The 15,038-nt window shown below is 48.0% G+C and overlaps 8 protein-coding genes across 8 annotated transcripts; 3 read left to right on the top strand and 5 right to left on the bottom strand.

Annotated features, from left to right (window-relative positions):
• Positions 1-111: 111 nt before the first annotated feature.
• On the bottom strand, positions 112-858 carry KY384_004831 (uncharacterized protein; the record flags this gene model as incomplete). Its single annotated transcript, XM_044813334.1, has 1 exon — positions 112-858. One exon carries the CDS (start codon positions 856-858, stop codon positions 112-114), a length of 747 nt encoding a protein of 248 aa, XP_044669612.1.
• A 2,052-nt stretch (positions 859-2,910) lies between these two features.
• On the bottom strand, positions 2,911-4,299 carry KY384_004830 (uncharacterized protein; the record flags this gene model as incomplete). The annotated part of the gene is made up of 1 exon (XM_044813333.1): positions 2,911-4,299. The coding sequence occupies one exon, from the start codon at positions 4,297-4,299 to the stop codon at positions 2,911-2,913; it is 1,389 nt and encodes a 462-aa protein (XP_044669611.1).
• Positions 4,300-4,709: 410 nt separating this feature from the next.
• On the bottom strand, positions 4,710-5,458 carry KY384_004829 (uncharacterized protein; the record flags this gene model as incomplete). Its single annotated transcript, XM_044813332.1, has 3 exons — positions 4,710-5,147; positions 5,211-5,300; positions 5,354-5,458. 3 exons carry the CDS (start codon positions 5,456-5,458, stop codon positions 4,710-4,712), a joined length of 633 nt encoding a protein of 210 aa, XP_044669610.1.
• A 2,816-nt stretch (positions 5,459-8,274) lies between these two features.
• KY384_004828 (uncharacterized protein) lies at positions 8,275-9,257 on the bottom strand (the record flags this gene model as incomplete). The annotated part of the gene is made up of 3 exons (XM_044813331.1): positions 8,275-8,317; positions 8,372-9,015; positions 9,072-9,257. 3 exons carry the CDS (start codon positions 9,255-9,257, stop codon positions 8,275-8,277), a joined length of 873 nt encoding a protein of 290 aa, XP_044669609.1.
• A 285-nt stretch (positions 9,258-9,542) lies between these two features.
• On the bottom strand, positions 9,543-11,140 carry KY384_004827 (uncharacterized protein; the record flags this gene model as incomplete). Its single annotated transcript, XM_044813330.1, has 2 exons — positions 9,543-10,691; positions 10,850-11,140. The coding sequence occupies 2 exons, from the start codon at positions 11,138-11,140 to the stop codon at positions 9,543-9,545; spliced, it is 1,440 nt and encodes a 479-aa protein (XP_044669608.1).
• An 855-nt stretch (positions 11,141-11,995) lies between these two features.
• KY384_004826 (uncharacterized protein) lies at positions 11,996-12,676 on the top strand (the record flags this gene model as incomplete). The annotated part of the gene is made up of 1 exon (XM_044813329.1): positions 11,996-12,676. The coding sequence occupies one exon, from the start codon at positions 11,996-11,998 to the stop codon at positions 12,674-12,676; it is 681 nt and encodes a 226-aa protein (XP_044669607.1).
• Positions 12,677-13,150: 474 nt separating this feature from the next.
• Positions 13,151-13,657, top strand: KY384_004825 (uncharacterized protein; the record flags this gene model as incomplete). Its single annotated transcript, XM_044813328.1, has 2 exons — positions 13,151-13,195; positions 13,247-13,657. The coding sequence occupies 2 exons, from the start codon at positions 13,151-13,153 to the stop codon at positions 13,655-13,657; spliced, it is 456 nt and encodes a 151-aa protein (XP_044669606.1).
• A 7-nt stretch (positions 13,658-13,664) lies between these two features.
• KY384_004824 (uncharacterized protein) lies at positions 13,665-13,996 on the top strand (the record flags this gene model as incomplete). Its single annotated transcript, XM_044813327.1, has 2 exons — positions 13,665-13,684; positions 13,813-13,996. 2 exons carry the CDS (start codon positions 13,665-13,667, stop codon positions 13,994-13,996), a joined length of 204 nt encoding a protein of 67 aa, XP_044669605.1.
• Between the last annotated feature and the right edge of the window lie 1,042 nt (positions 13,997-15,038).

The following is a 15,038-nucleotide window of genomic DNA, read 5'->3' as shown; positions in this document are numbered from 1 at the left end:
AGAATCTTAATAATTAGTCTTATTGCTTTCTACCAGCACTTTGAAAAGTCTTTCAGTCGAGTCGCGACGACCGTTGTCTCTGTGACTTGCCCGTAATGAACGAAACACAGTCTACCAGGGCACCTCCTGAGCCTCCTTATCCTCCGTATTCATCCCCCAAAATCCGCCCACATACTTTCTTTTGTCTGCCAGAGCTAACTCCACAACCACTTTCGCACCATCCAACGGATCCTTCTGCCCCCTGAATCCGTTGAAAGCAGTCTTACAAGATCCCGGCTCCGCAGCACATATCTTCACCTCAGGCTCCGCTCTCGCATACTCGACTGTCAGCATATTCAGTGCCGCCTTACTCACGCAGTATGACCTTGTCGTGCTCGGTGGGAGTTTTCCACTACTGGCAAGGTAAAGAGACCCACGGGCTGAAGAGACGTTGATGATACGTGGATCAGTGGACGTGGCTTTCAAAAGTGGCAGGAAAGTTGACATCATGAGCGCAACTCCAGTGACGTTGGTCTGGAAGGTCGCTGCGTAGATTTCGGGGATGTTGGAGTGGTCTGGTGCTTCGAGGAGGGCGATGCCGGCGTTGTTGATCATGACATCCAGATTTTGGTAGGTGGTGCGGATGATCTGTTCTGCGGCTTTAATGCTGGACTCGTTGGATACATCGAGGACGACGACATGGATTTCGGCTGTTATCCCTAGGTTCCGAAATTGCGATATCGCTGCCTCACCGTCTTCTGCCTTGCGGCAGCCGAGGAGATAGCAGTCGGAAGGCGATCGAGTTGCGAGAGCTTGGAGGATGGAAAAGCCGATTCCACGGTTCGCTCCCGTGATGAGAATGGTGCGTGCTGGACTCATGGGTCTAATTGACTGGGCAAGTCGACCGAGGATTGATCAATGTTTGGGAAGAAAAGCGATGAAAATAATCTTCTGTAGAGGCGCTGTCGTAACGAAGCTGTTGCAAATCCTTTGACAAACCCATGCTGAATGGCACGTTTATAATGCATTTTCGAAGATGTACTTCGACGGAGCTACCGTATATACGAAGAGGCTGGCATAAATTCCACGATTGAACCTCGGCTTCTTTCCCACGATGTCTTTGGCGAGAGAGACATAGTGACTCCTCAGTAATCATGTAGCTGATGGATCTGTCAAACTTATGGTGCGATGATATCGAGTCACCGAAGAATTACGTGATGACGAAACACTCCTCGATCCAAGCGAGAGAGAAGATTCGCATGCAGATTGCAATTCATCTCCAGTTACTTGGATACATGTCCCACGCTTATTCATCATCGACCTTGCATTGAGACGAGGCTCAGTCTTGAAAGGAGAGTTACGTCATCTACACCTCCGGCATCGCTGTCTGACCCATACCCATCCGTCAGAGCGGTGCGTCAAATAGCGCCTCAATCAATGCACTTCACCTACGGTCACCGACCGCGTCAGGTTGTATTGATCCTGCTCATCGTTGTTAGTACGGGCATTTATTTCATTGCATCTCTTCATTTCAATGTAGCTTGAGAAGATAGTTCTCTATTAAATGTTAGCTGAAGAAAACGCCTCTCAACGGAGGCTTAGTAAAAAAGACGCCACTTCATTATCATCTGACTTGTGAAAGCATCTCTTAACAAGAATTGACTTCGAGTTTTAAATGACTTTTGCTCAAAAGACTTAGCTAAAAAGGGCATCTCATCTTCGACACTTGACTTGAAAAGCCATCTCCAGTTCAAAATTTAGCTTGAAAGCGCAACCCCACATTAAGTCCCAGCTTTAGCCGGCATAACTTTATAGTAGTCGGATCCGGAGAAGTCGAATTGGAAAACTCCCAACGTTGACAAGTTTGAGGAACATATTGGGAGACGAAGAAAATCACCAGGGTGAGCAGTAAGGAGTGGTGTTTCAAAGTCCAGAGATATTACGAATTGAGTGGTGCAGGGACTTGAACATAGCTAATTCAAGATTGAAGGGTCACAGGTCGAAGATAGAGGGAAACGTAAGGAAGATGGATCCGAGAGTGTCAAGGGCGATGAAGTCACGAAGGATAATAGATCCGAGACTGGCGACAGAAATGAGGAATAAGAAGAAAACTGGAAATAGAATGGCTCAAATTTGCTTTCTTTGGCATGCTTTACCAAGAGATGTTGGATCCGATAAGTGGGAGGACTGTTTGCTCGCTAGTGAGCGTCTAAACGCCCTGCTTTATAGCCCAAATCCTGCCATTGATGGTACAAACATCGACCGGCATCTAAAATTGGGCCGAGTCTAAGGCGGAATTCTTCAAATGAGACGATAAAATCAGTCACAAAATAGCCACACGGAGAGCTGACAAAAAACACGTGTTCTGGAGGTAATTCTCCATTGTGTTGGCTAAAAGATGGTAGCGGACGAATACTGGTCACAAAGTATTGGGCTTCAAAGCTAATTTCAAATATCAATACTCGGTTTGCTTTAGCCGTTGTTGGTCTGTCAAAGGTTTGATCCAGGGCCTTTTTGTATCGAAGTGGTCCTTCTTTTGAGGCTCTTGTAATGCACATGACCGCGGGCACGACTCTGCGAATGGCTAACGACCGGTCGAAACTTATGGAATGTCAATTACGTCTGCCAAGGTATGTAAGCTTATATTCGAAGGTTATGATTACCTTCATAGCTGCAGATTCAGCCGGGGCGTCCAACTAGCGATCGTATGCGGGGCGCAAGCGTATATTCGATTGCCTTGAAACAAGCCTCAAAACCCAGGGATCAATCTGAATATGCCTGCTAGTTCGGTCAATGAAGTCACGAGCGGCACTCGAGTATTGCTGAAATCACACGAACGGGAGCAGAAGAAATATACGCAATTTGGGATGGCGAAGTAAGGCGCAGAACTTTCCAAGGTCTTGGCCAACAATTCACAACTTCAACATGCCCTTAAGTCATGCAAGTAAGCGGCTTGAACCCTCTCGTCCATAGCAAGCTCCCGGATATCACCACAAAGAAGGCCAACCCAACAGCTATGCTCGATACTGCATACACATAACCATGCCGTCTTCGCAACCCATTGATTTCCACGACCCACGTACTGACAGTAGTCAAACACCCACAAAAGCCATCCTCCATGCCCTGCAAAATTTGACAGCCCAGATGTCCGCCGACAGGCACGCGTTGTAAATCGACAAACAGAGCCTCCATCACCGTTCCAAAGCTATTGACAGCAAATGTTCCCAGCGGAAAAGACTTGATCCTCCCATTCAATTTCAGACTCACGTAAAACCTCAATAAACAGCCTAAGGGTGCAAAGACTAAAGAGAACAGTGCTTGACTCCTCCACGTCTCTTGTGCCCAAGTTCTCGTGTTACCCACCGGCCCGCTAGGTCTATCAGGTGGCAAGACGACCATGACTATACTGCCCACCCACAATCCAACAGCCAAGAGTACCGCGAGTCTATCGAAAATCACCCGTCCCACCAGCGCTGGAACACGGATCAACCAGCGCTCACTAGCGAGGGCGACATGTGCGCCCACCTGCAATCCACCAAGACTGAGACCCAAGTTCGCTATCAGAACAGTCAAAAGGGCCATCAGGGAGTATCCACCATCCCTATGCACATTCCTCTGCGTATCTATGACGGTCGAAGAAGGGGTAGGGATAGTAGGGTGCTGAACAGGCACCGGCAAGGAATTCGCCAATGCGAAAAAGGCATCGCGCATGAACGCGGAGAAGGAGGTGAAACTGCCACAGAAACCGGTCGCTAGGCCTATGTAGAGGGGTAATCCCTTCTTTGTAGCTGTGTGTTTTTGCATATGCGACGCAGTGCGTGCAAGGCCGTTCGTACGCATGGCTTCATCCTCTTCTTCCTGCCGGAATAACATCCGGTCTTCGCTCAGAAAGCCCATTATCATGGAGCCGGCGACATTGGCCCATACGATGCCCGTCTGGATTGGGGCGCCAGGGTAGACGGTCAGTGCTTGTAAGCCTAGGCGAGCGAGGGTACCGAGAATGGAGAAGAGGATCAGGTAGGCTATCGTGTAGGTTTCTGTTTCCAGGCGTGAAGGGCTTGGGGTGGGCGACTGTGACTTCTCGGTCAAGGAGGGGGTGCTAGGTCGATCCTCGAGGTGCGACGCTCGGTGGCTCGTAGAGGGAGAAATCGGAGCTGGGGCGGCAAGTTCGTCGAGGGCTTCATCTTGCGGCCGCTCTTCAAGGTGGGTTTCACGCTGTGAGAACCCAGGGGAGATGGGCGCTGGCGCGGCGAGTTCGTCGAGTTCATCGAGGTCGCTGAAGTTCGTCAGGGTCTCTTTTCTGGGACCTGCGTCCGTCATAATCGTAGCGAACAATTGAGAGATCCATGGCGTGGACCTTTGGGTCAAAAAGTCATGGACGTGGTGAATGACGTCGGTCCGCCCGAACCGTTCTGATCGGATCGACGACCTTCACGCTAGCGGGTATTAGCCGCTAGTCAAGATCTAGTGCCGCTAGAAGAACTCGGACAATAATAAGACCTGGAGGCTCTACATGTGTGTGAGGTAGTTCGGGAAGGCTCAAAACATAAGTCATCGGTCATTAACAAGAGATCTTACATTTCATATCTAGCGTTGCGATAAGACTAAAGACTTCTGTTCAAGCGCAATTGATTTCAGAGAAGCCTGGATACCAAGCTCGCTCAAATCCTTCCACCCCACTTCATGACATCTAATTTTGACATGGTATGCTGGTGCCATACAAGCTCCATCTAGGAGTAATTGACGTGCTTTACATCATCCAAAGCAATGTAAGTGCGTTCTGTCAGTGGCTCGCTAACTGCAACACCAATCGACACATTGGCGAGGTTCTTGTAAGTATCTGGGAAAGTCGCGAACTTCAATGGCTGGTTTTGACTCCCGGTCGGAGCATACGAAAGCGTTTGGGTGGGGATTTGCTCTCCGTTCACGTCAAAGCCAGTGACTGAGAGTACACCTCCTTGGGCAAGACCCTCGGTAGTACCGGTGTCAGTACCAAGGCCGAAATAGAGACTTTGGAGATCGAAGGACTTCACACCCGGGCCGCGAACAAGCTGGGCGTAGGTATTCAGAGTGAGTGTGCCTAGCTGGAGAAGGTCGATGGGACCAGCTGCTCCTGCTTGATGGGGCTTGGAGTGAGGGACTACGCTAGCGGCGCCTTCGATGGGCTCCTGTGAACAGATTAGTCAAAGCGTCGGAAATGGTGGAATGGGATGGTGAAGGGAAAGACTGACCAGAACAACTACACCTCCATACTGAATGCCGTGGTAGAGGCCAACAGGAAAGAGCTGTGGCGTTATGACACTAGTTTTAAGGTCGTCAAACTATCGTTGTCGTCAGCTATGTATGCATGAATTGATCGTGAATTGTTTCTCACGTTGTCATCGTACGCGGTTCCTGCGGTCCTCTTCTCAATGTCGGCCGGGAGGGTGAAGGCCAATGCGCTAAACGCAAGTGGAAAGAACTTTGCGAAGGCGTGCATCTTGATGAGATGTGATTTTCAACAAAAGATGTAAAAGGGCGATCTGTGAAGATAATGGATGTTCAAATAGAAATATGGTCTCAGGATGTGAATATCTTCGGATGAGATAAGACTGATACTGATATTTTCAACAGAGCGTGAAGATGCAACATATATATTCTTTCTCCGTGGCTTTCAGAGCAGCACTCGCACGCCATTTTCAAAAGCTATTGCAAAGAAATGTAGATGTCATTGTATTACCTCAAGTGCAGTACCCGGTGGCCGTTTGTTCATCGCACTTGTGACCTTGTGCAAGATGAATTGGACAAGTTCCGACCGATTTCAGCTGGACGGCCCGATGGGGATGGTCCCTGTTTCTTGCAAGAGATGAGATACATCCAATCACATGGCTTTTGGACGTGTCTAGCGTGGTTTATGGAGTGACGTTTGATAATTTGTTCGACATTCAAGTTAGGGAGTCATGACGAGCGCTTCAAGTGTGCTGTGCAAGCACGCCATTGAGGAATGAGTCGCTCCGTTCACGTCACACATCATGAACGATCTGCAAAGATTTAATGTCTCTCGATTAGAGGTCGGCGTGAGCTAGGACAACTATCCTGCTAGTCTGCTCGCGGAGTAGCTTTTCAAATCCTGAAGCGAAGCGCAGGCATGAGAGTAATGACAAAGAGGCTCACAATTCTGCCACAGTGATTCAGTTCGGTCTCCAAGCTCAGTCTTGTTTTACTTGTGCAAGAATCTGAAGGGTTTGAATCATTTCTCTTGTGACAGAGGAGCAGAACATAGTCAATGTACACATCTAAGTTATGGTATATGAATCACAAGTTGTTGTCGGTAGGCTAACGCACTCAACAATCATTAGTTCTGTAAAGAGTATTTCTGATTATGCTCGAGTCAAAAAAGGACCGGGACCAAAATCTAGTGGCCGATCCCATCTTCAACGGGTGAGGCCATGGATTACGCTTTTGAACGTTGATAGGTGCAGACACAGGGCGTCCGTCGCCGGTTACTGAGATCGAGGTGCCGGTGCTCGGACAAAAATCTAAGAAGCCGCACTAGGAAGGTGCAGCTTAAAGATCAGAAGCTATGGATTAGGTTGGAAACCCAATGCACGACAACGTGCGGTCGAGGACTTTAGGTAGAGTTGAGCAGGGCGCTACAGATCTCACTGTATACTACGATGAGATGGCGGCAATAAGTTTGAGAGCCTGACTAATGTTTGGCCAAATATACTCTTTCTCTTAGTCAAGACGTGGTGCACCATCCGAATTCTATCGAGAGCCAATAAGAACTTTTTGAAGGCACTGTAAGTGCCGTAGTTGCAAATCATGAACAGGCACTGTTGGCAGAAATGGGCTGCAAGGTGCCGCCTTCATGGCGCTATCAGTCTACCAAGACACGCGCTAGACCAAATTTGAATTGTTGCTAAGATTGCGCCATCCATTGTGTTCTGGCGAAAGACTTCGTGTGCTTCGTTGTATCGAAAAGAAGATTCGAAGTCTGAGAGAGTCAAGATGTAATAAAGTGCCAATGCCAGAGTAGCCACGAACGTTGACCGTTGTTTGGCGCAAATATCTGAATACATAGCTGTATTTCGGCTATGCATGTTTCCAGGTTCCCCACGTGCAGCGCTCTTTAGCACAGCAATGACCAAGGGAGGCTCTTTGTTGCATACAGTTAGGAGATGCATGAGAAGTGTCTTGACTTTGACGTGCGAGGATCAAGGACATTTCCTGTACTGGTCAGCTTCAAGTGCGCTTTTCTAGCCACAGCGTGTTAGGCAGCATCCTGCTTGGTCTAGCGGTCATAATAGCGCTTTCCCTCAGTAACGCATTAGGGAATTGGAAGACAGGGTATTGGATTCAGAAGCCGAAGGGAGAAAAGGTAGGACTGAAGACCCATTTGTCCCCGAATAGCAAGATTCGCAGTGGAAAGTGGCTCCCCATAGTGACCTATATTAGTGAGTGCTGGTCCCACTAAGTACACTTACTTTTGAAAGCAACTTTGCGTACGTTGCTGGATTTTGACGTTCATGGTAAAGATGGGCTTCATGGCTAGCCTTTGCATAGGTAGGCATGCGGATATTGTAGATTGGCGAATTTGTCGTGTATCGGTGCACTATGCATTAGAGTCCTTGAATTCGGAAGAATATGCGAACGGCTTGTCGCGAGCTTTCCGAATGACCAACGGGACTGGCCATTGCTATGGTGTAATGTAGTTTCGGGCGCTTTGGAACAACCACGTCTTGTCAGGATCTGACTTGCCAAAGATATGATTGATAAGAACGTGCTGAGATAGAGATGGGTTCTGCTCCTTCTCTTGAAATGGATTGAAACCACCTCGCCTAATCGTAGCGTATAACTTGATCGTTGAGAGTAGAGCGCGTTCCTTCGACGTGGTGTTCAGTTCAGTGACTGCTGCGCAACCATATCCACAGGGTAGCGTACTACGGTGCCATATCCTCTGTCGTGCATGTAGGTCCCCATTGTTCGTGCTGTCTCATCAGAATCCACGCATCTGATCTCCTCATGCAGGTCCTGTAACGGACGTAAAGGTTTTGCCGCTTGTTCACCATTCAGGCTTGAAACATACCTGAGTCTGCGCTGCTCTGCAAAGATCAACGTTGCGGAATAAAGCAGACATATCGCTAGTGATACGACAAAGGAATTATGACAAGAGCGACAAGACTGATCTTGGTACTAAGAAGCATGGACGTAAGGATCAGTCACTTTAGCAAGTCGATCCCTACTATGACGAAAGGGGGTAATCATCGATTGGGGTTCTCAATTCGTTATGTCTTCGCACAAAATTGTGACCCGCTAAGAAAAGTCGTCTCCTTGCTGCTCAATGCTATTCTTGATCCTGCAGGACGTGGTCAGCGATGGGAATCCTTAATGAGCGACTTGAGCGTCATACCTCAGGAGCATCGTCGTAAACCACGGGTTCAGCGGACTCAACTGATCATATCTAAATAGCTTCTCCGCAAACGCCTCTGCTTCCCCATGCTCCACAGCCTCACTCAAGTCAACCAGTAGCTGACATTCCCTCGTCTGCGCGAATCCAGGATCTAGCTCCTTATATTGTTCAACCGCTCTCTTGGCTCCAATAATATCGCTCGCCAAATGGCAAACTCCAGCCCTTAATAGATAATCCTTGACCGAGAATCGCATCAAATTGTTCCCCACCGCTTGCTTCGCAACGTGCTCAAAATGCTGTATGGCAGGGCCGTAGTCTTCATCTAAAGCTGCCAAATCACCGCCTTTCAAGAATAATTTGTTGGCTAGGGCACCGGCATTGTCGTCTTCGTACCACCGCGCAGCATCCTCATAGGCTTTGCGCGCTTCTTTGTTATCTTGTATCTCCTCGTACAGCTCTGCGAGATATTGTTTCTGCGTGGCGGCTCTTCGGAAGTTGCCCTTGCTGAGATAGTGGTCTATGGCTGTGGAAAGGACTCGGGCGGCATCTTGCGGGGAGGTCTTGCGGTAGGATTTGTAGGCATCTTGAAGGGTGTTGGCCATATCGTCGGGTTCGTTAAGCTTGTCTCTTTGTATTGATGCGGCCTACAATTGGAGGTCTGTGTTAATTGGGTGGATCAGGCAGGTCGAGCGCGAGATACCTTTTCATATGCTCGCCCCGCTTCAATGCCATTCTGCTGTATTCGGAACGCGTTGGCAGCTTTAGTGTAGAGGTCTACTGCATTCTCGAACTTTTCTGTCTTGCCACCAAAGAAGCTGAAGCCTGACCCCGCGCTCGAGATGGCCTTGTTGGCCTGAGATAGCAGAGCGTTCGGATCTTGAGCCATGGTGGGGCTTTTGGTGTAGAGAGAGGATTATACGGTATGTCTTGATCGCCTGGTGTTTCAACACTGTGGCACCTATCAATGCGCTAAGGAATTGCTCAGACTGTTCTTTAAGAAATTGATATTTCGAAATAGGCTTCTATGTTGAAAGACACCGTGCCTGCAATGGGTACGTCAGGTGATGAGTAAGCAGCATGCGGCTTTCGGCCAATCAAATTGTCCGCTATCTAAAAGTGGAAAAAGGGGCAATATTTCAAGCGGTTTCCCGGGCTATCAGCCCTCTTTCTTTCACGATTCGCCATTGCCCTCCATGCGTTCCATCCTCTCTGCCACCTCCAGTGGGTCAGTCTCTTTCGTCGTCTCCAATGGTCCAGCCATACCAGCAGGCGGCAATGCCCAAGCTGGCAGCGGCGACTCGTATTCCCATTTACCCTCCGAGCAGGCGTAACGCTTAGCATGTAAATATATCCCCAATTCATGTGTCCCAGGATCACTATACAATGGCGTTGCGCAGACTTCACATAATTCACCGGTCATCTTCTCTGCCTTCTTTTTATTGTACTCTTCTACCATTTCATCGTGATACGCAACAGCTTCAGCAGCTTCGTCCTTGCCCATTCGTGATAGCCGCGTGATGATGTCTTCATCTTCATCTGACTTCGCATCGCCAGCCGCCAGATCAGGACCAAATACCCGTTGGTTGCAATAAATTGGATCGTTGGATATTGGATGGCCCAGGAATTGTAGATGTACGCGAAGCTGATGTGTTCTTCCGGTGACGGGTAGACATCGAACAATAGAATGACCCTTCTTCCCTTTCCACGCCATCTTTGAGTCGCGTTGCCTCTCCTTCTCTGTTCTGTTATCCAGTTCGGGATCTATGTGTTCCTTCTCTTTTTGTCTGGGTGGGTAGTATGCCAATCGCTTGAAAACTGTCTTTGCATCCTTTCCACTGGCTCGTGCTCTATTAAGTCCTAGCTTTGGACTAATTTGCATCACTGGCTGCTCACAGACGACATCACCTTCTGGAAATTCTCCTATTACTCTTGCCACATACTCCTTTTTCACTGCCCTTCCCTGAATCTGCATACTAATCTTCTCCGCTGCCCTTGGTGTTTTGCCAATGAACATGACTCCACTTGTAAGACGATCAAGTCGATTGCAAGGTAAAGGATTCCAGCTGTAACCTCGTTCGGCCCTCATGATCTCTATGATAGAATTGTACTGGTACCGTCCTGCTGGATGTACAGGCACACCAGCTGGCTTGTCAATCACAATTTTGTCTTCATCTTCATGGACTATGCCGATCCGCTGTGCTGTCACTGGTGGTTCGTGGCGGTGAAGCGTATGGGAAACGACCTCGCCATTCGTAATTACATGATCTGTTGTGACGGCCTTCCCATTCACGCAGATACTACCTCTCTCTATAGCGTCTTTCTATACTGCATCAGTCAACATCATGCAATGGAAAAGGTAGTTTTCACATAGTAGGCTAGCGGTCTGTCTCTGAATTCGGAAGAGTAAATGTCAAGGAGGCCTCTTCCTCGCCACCTCTCCTTACAATTTGTGTTGTACGTAAAGTGGTAGGGCTTCACTTTACGAAGATTGTCTTCGAAGTAATACGGTCTCGGCCAGGGATCAGCAGGCGTGGTGATGACTTCAGGTGAGGCCTTCAGTTCACTTGTAACCTTGTAAGGATGGCGGTTATTTAAGCGGTCAACGAGCGGCGGGAGCTCTGTAAGGGCCATAGAAGCTCTCAAAAGACCCTTATGGGCGAGGTACGCTGCCACCCGCGGTGATGGAGCCAGCGAAAAATTGTAAAGGGGGGACGATTCGTGATTGATGGCTCCTCGTCTCAGAGATACAGACGGACATAAGACGGACATAAAAGTCTTGGTGTCGCCTGCTGTCGGCGCCTTTTACCCCTGAGTAAGCTTCGCAACTTACTGATTTTGGAAGATGCGCATTTTAACATTGCTTACTTTTCATATTGAGGCTATCAATTAATTAAACCTGTTCCTCAATCCTAATGTTGCAGTAATTGAGTCCCGTTACGTAATTGTCTAGGTGGATACGAAAGTGTATAGAATCATTACCATATCAGATGTCACGTCAAAAACTGGGTTTTCCTCCAAATGCCGGCAGTTCCCCGTCAGAAGGCCTGCACTACCTGCGCAGTTTCCAAGCGAGGGTGCGACAAGCAAGTCCCTGAATGCCAGCGGTGCATAGACACGGATGTGGACTGTGTCTATCCGCAGTCTAAAAGACGGCGGAGAGATCCTCAATCCGTTGCACCCAGTAATCAAACTGAAGAACTCCAAGACAATCCCGACTTAGTAGCCGACGTTGTAGGTGGCAATTTTGATTTCGAGGAATGGGGTGCAATGGCATCCGCCGGCTTCGATGTATTTCTGTCAGCTGGCATACTCCCATGTATTCAATCCCTACAGGACTCTATTGCCGAACCATAAGCTCATGGGGTCGTATCTGGAAACGATAACGTATTCAGCGTATGTCCTTGGTTTCTCCGGGATGAGTTATGGGTCATGCAGCACAGCAACGAAGAGCCAGCTTGTCTGACCGACCTCGGAATGGAGCCTTCCATCCAGGACGTACAGGAAATGCTGCAATTTTGGGTCAGAAATGGCTACAACGGTTTCATTCATGAGCGACTGTATGAAAAGGGCTTGCCTAAGAGTCTGCAGGACGCCTTCACGACGTTCAGCGCATACACTACTTGAATGGCAATGGTGAAGGAGACTATCCTGCAGATTGCTGAGGAGCGCTCATCTGTACTCATCAGCCAGAATCCACTTACTGCCGGCGGCGTAGAAGGCATAGTAGCCCACCTGTGGCGCGTCCAGGCCTGGCTTGCCTACGTATATATTAGCCTGTTCGATGGCTCGGTACGTCTGCGTGCATCTGCAGAGCAGCAGCTCCCGACACTTCGGCTGTGGGTCATCTGGATGTGGGAGGCAGTAAGACGCTATCTAGGAGAAGACGAATTACTGGACTATCGTCCATCTCAATGGATTGCTAGAGAGTTTGAAAGCGAATATAATGCCTCCTTAAAGCTGTGGAAGCTATGGATCTTGACCGAAAGTGTTCGGCGCACCCATCTTGTCGTTAACACTATCGCCAATATATATGAGACAATGGCTAAGGGCTGGGTTGGATGTACCGGAGCCGGTATGCTTACCGCACGCCGTGGCCTGTGGGAAGCTGAGTCCGCAATGAAATGGTCTGAACTATTGACTGCGAAACCTCTGCTTCTGGTGCCGTCTCTAGATCCGGTACCTTTGATCTCACAATATGTCGCTGAAGATCTCGATGACTTCGTTAAAGTTTTCTGGAAGATGGTAATTGGTAGCGATAAGATGCAAAGCTGGACTGCCATGAGTAATAGAGCAAGCCGAACATAGCGAGTCCTTAGGTAGCTTCCCTTCACTCCCAGCAGACCTGTACTACCGGATTCCAAAGCCTAATCCATTTTATTGGTACGTAGAAACGCTAATTTTGTTTGGTGTGACACTTTCACCGGACAGATAAACACGGGACAGCCGTCTATTGCTCAAGATCGACTCAGGGGCTAACCCTGCTGTCATCGCGGGCAAACGTGCGGCGAGTTTGCGGAAAAGCTGCGGACGGACAAATTGCAGGAGTCCAATCTTGAGTCCATGACTTCGCAGCTTTGTATAAAGCAGCTGAAGGTTTTTGAAGCGATCTCAAATCCGCTTATGGGTACTTTGACCGAGGTATTAGAGCAAACACAGACGCTGCCTTAATATTTAAAAGCAGACGAAAGCCACACCCCTTTTTCAAGAAGATCTTGTTGCTTATCACTAGTTATACTATTCATTGAGTTCAAAACCTACACACGTCTTTGTGTGCCCACCATGTCTTCCCAAACAACAGTGAACTTTATTCTTGGTACCCACATGGTGGGTAGGTCTCCAAACCCATGACTGATTGCTTCTCATTGGAGGTGATAGATCGGCGACAGTATTAGAGACCCTGGGATTGTACATTTCGATAGTCCAGAAGCCGTACAAAAACTTCTGGATACATTTTATGGCGGTGGCTACCGGCATATCGACACAGCCAGTGACGACTCTCCGAGTGCTCCGGGTGCCTCTGAGGCACGCCTTGGCCAGGCTGGAGTTACCAGTCGGTTCACTGTCCATTCGAAAGCCCACAGTGGTCATCCTGGGGACCATGAACCTTCGAAGATTGATGCACGCATTGGCCAGTCGCTAGTTGCCCTTCAGACTTCCACTGTGGAGACAGTCTTTCTGCATGTGCCCGATCGCCAGACACCCTTTGAAGACACTGCAAAGGTAATGAATGACGCTATACAGCGAGGTAAATTCAAGAAGTTTGGACTCTCGAAATATACTGCGTAAACACAACATGGCGGTTTTTGCCTACAGGTGCGCTGACATCTAAATCGTTACTGACTTTGGACTAAGCTTTGTATCAGTCCGGCAGCGGGTGGCCTGTGTTCGGGCAATATCGACAGCTCGAAACGGTGGCACGATGATGTAAGATCCCAAAGCAGTGACGTCTCAGCTATCCTGACAACATATCAGAACATCATCGGAAACATGTGCAATACCCTTTACGGCAAGGTCCCAATTCAGGACTTGATGGGCGTTGTTCGTGATGCTACTGAGAAGCATGATGTCAGCGGGCATGCAGCTGCGCTCCGGTGGACGGCCTCTCATGATGCCTTGGATGCATAGTATGGTCATGGAGTCAGCTTTGGAGTTTCCACGATGGAGCAGCTCCACAAGACGCTCGAGGCACTTGAAGCCGGACCACTCCCCGCTGAGCTCGTAACGGCAATCAATACTATCTATGCTACGGTCGAGGATATCGAGCCTCTGTATCATCTCTAGTTTATTGGACTGATAGGCTAGTCTGGAAAGTCATAAATTTCACTACGATCGGGTGAGCGTCTTGAGACAGTGACAACCAATCGTCATGCGACTTTGTCTCGACGTAACCTTATTTGATCGCCGGGTCGGCCTCCAGTGTTCCCCCTTTTCTGTGTTCTTGATGTGTGTGGCCGCATGCTACATTCTGAGTCGGCCGGAGTAAACCGTACGAGGGTCAATGAGTCGAAGCACGGCCAGGCCAATGTCCATTGCCTCTTTGGGGAGCTTGACCTGCCCTTAGTATAAGCCACGGATTGTCCAAACTTATCATAGTTCCTGATCTCCCGTCTGGAGCGACTACCTGACGATCAAGCTTTCGACTAAGCCCTACCTACCGCAGCCGATAAAGCAAGTAGGACAAAACCAAATTGCGCTAACCGATTCTGCGTTTGTATATAAATTCGGTAGGATCATTGAACTTTGCGTAATTTTTATTTATTGCATAACAGTTTTACAATATTATTAATCTAGTTCGTATTAGCTTAAAACCTTTAATATTTTATTATAAAGCTTTATCTAGTTTAGGTATTAATTTATATATAATTTTAACTATTTATTATATAGTAATAAAGGGATTATTTATTAATAATTTATAGCAATAAAACAAGCTTATTTCTATATAAATAAGTTTAGCAACTATATATAGCTATTAATAGGTTTAAATAGCCTTATAGCTAATTAGAAAAAAGCTTAAATATAGAGAAAATAAACCTGCAAATAGCTTATAAAAGGGTTTATAAATAATATATAAAAAGTATTATTTTTAGCTATTTTAAAGCTTAATTTAACTAAAGAAAAAGCTTTACAAATAGCTTATAAAGCTAGCTAACTATATACTCCTTTTCTC

Source organism: Bacidia gigantensis, assembly GCF_019456465.1.
Source record: "Bacidia gigantensis strain McMullin 20006 chromosome Unknown contig_244, whole genome shotgun sequence".
NCBI classification, from domain to species: domain Eukaryota; kingdom Fungi; phylum Ascomycota; class Lecanoromycetes; order Lecanorales; family Ramalinaceae; genus Bacidia; species Bacidia gigantensis.
The sequence above is the reverse complement of the archived record's forward strand: the minus strand, read 5'-3'. Positions and strand labels throughout refer to the sequence as shown.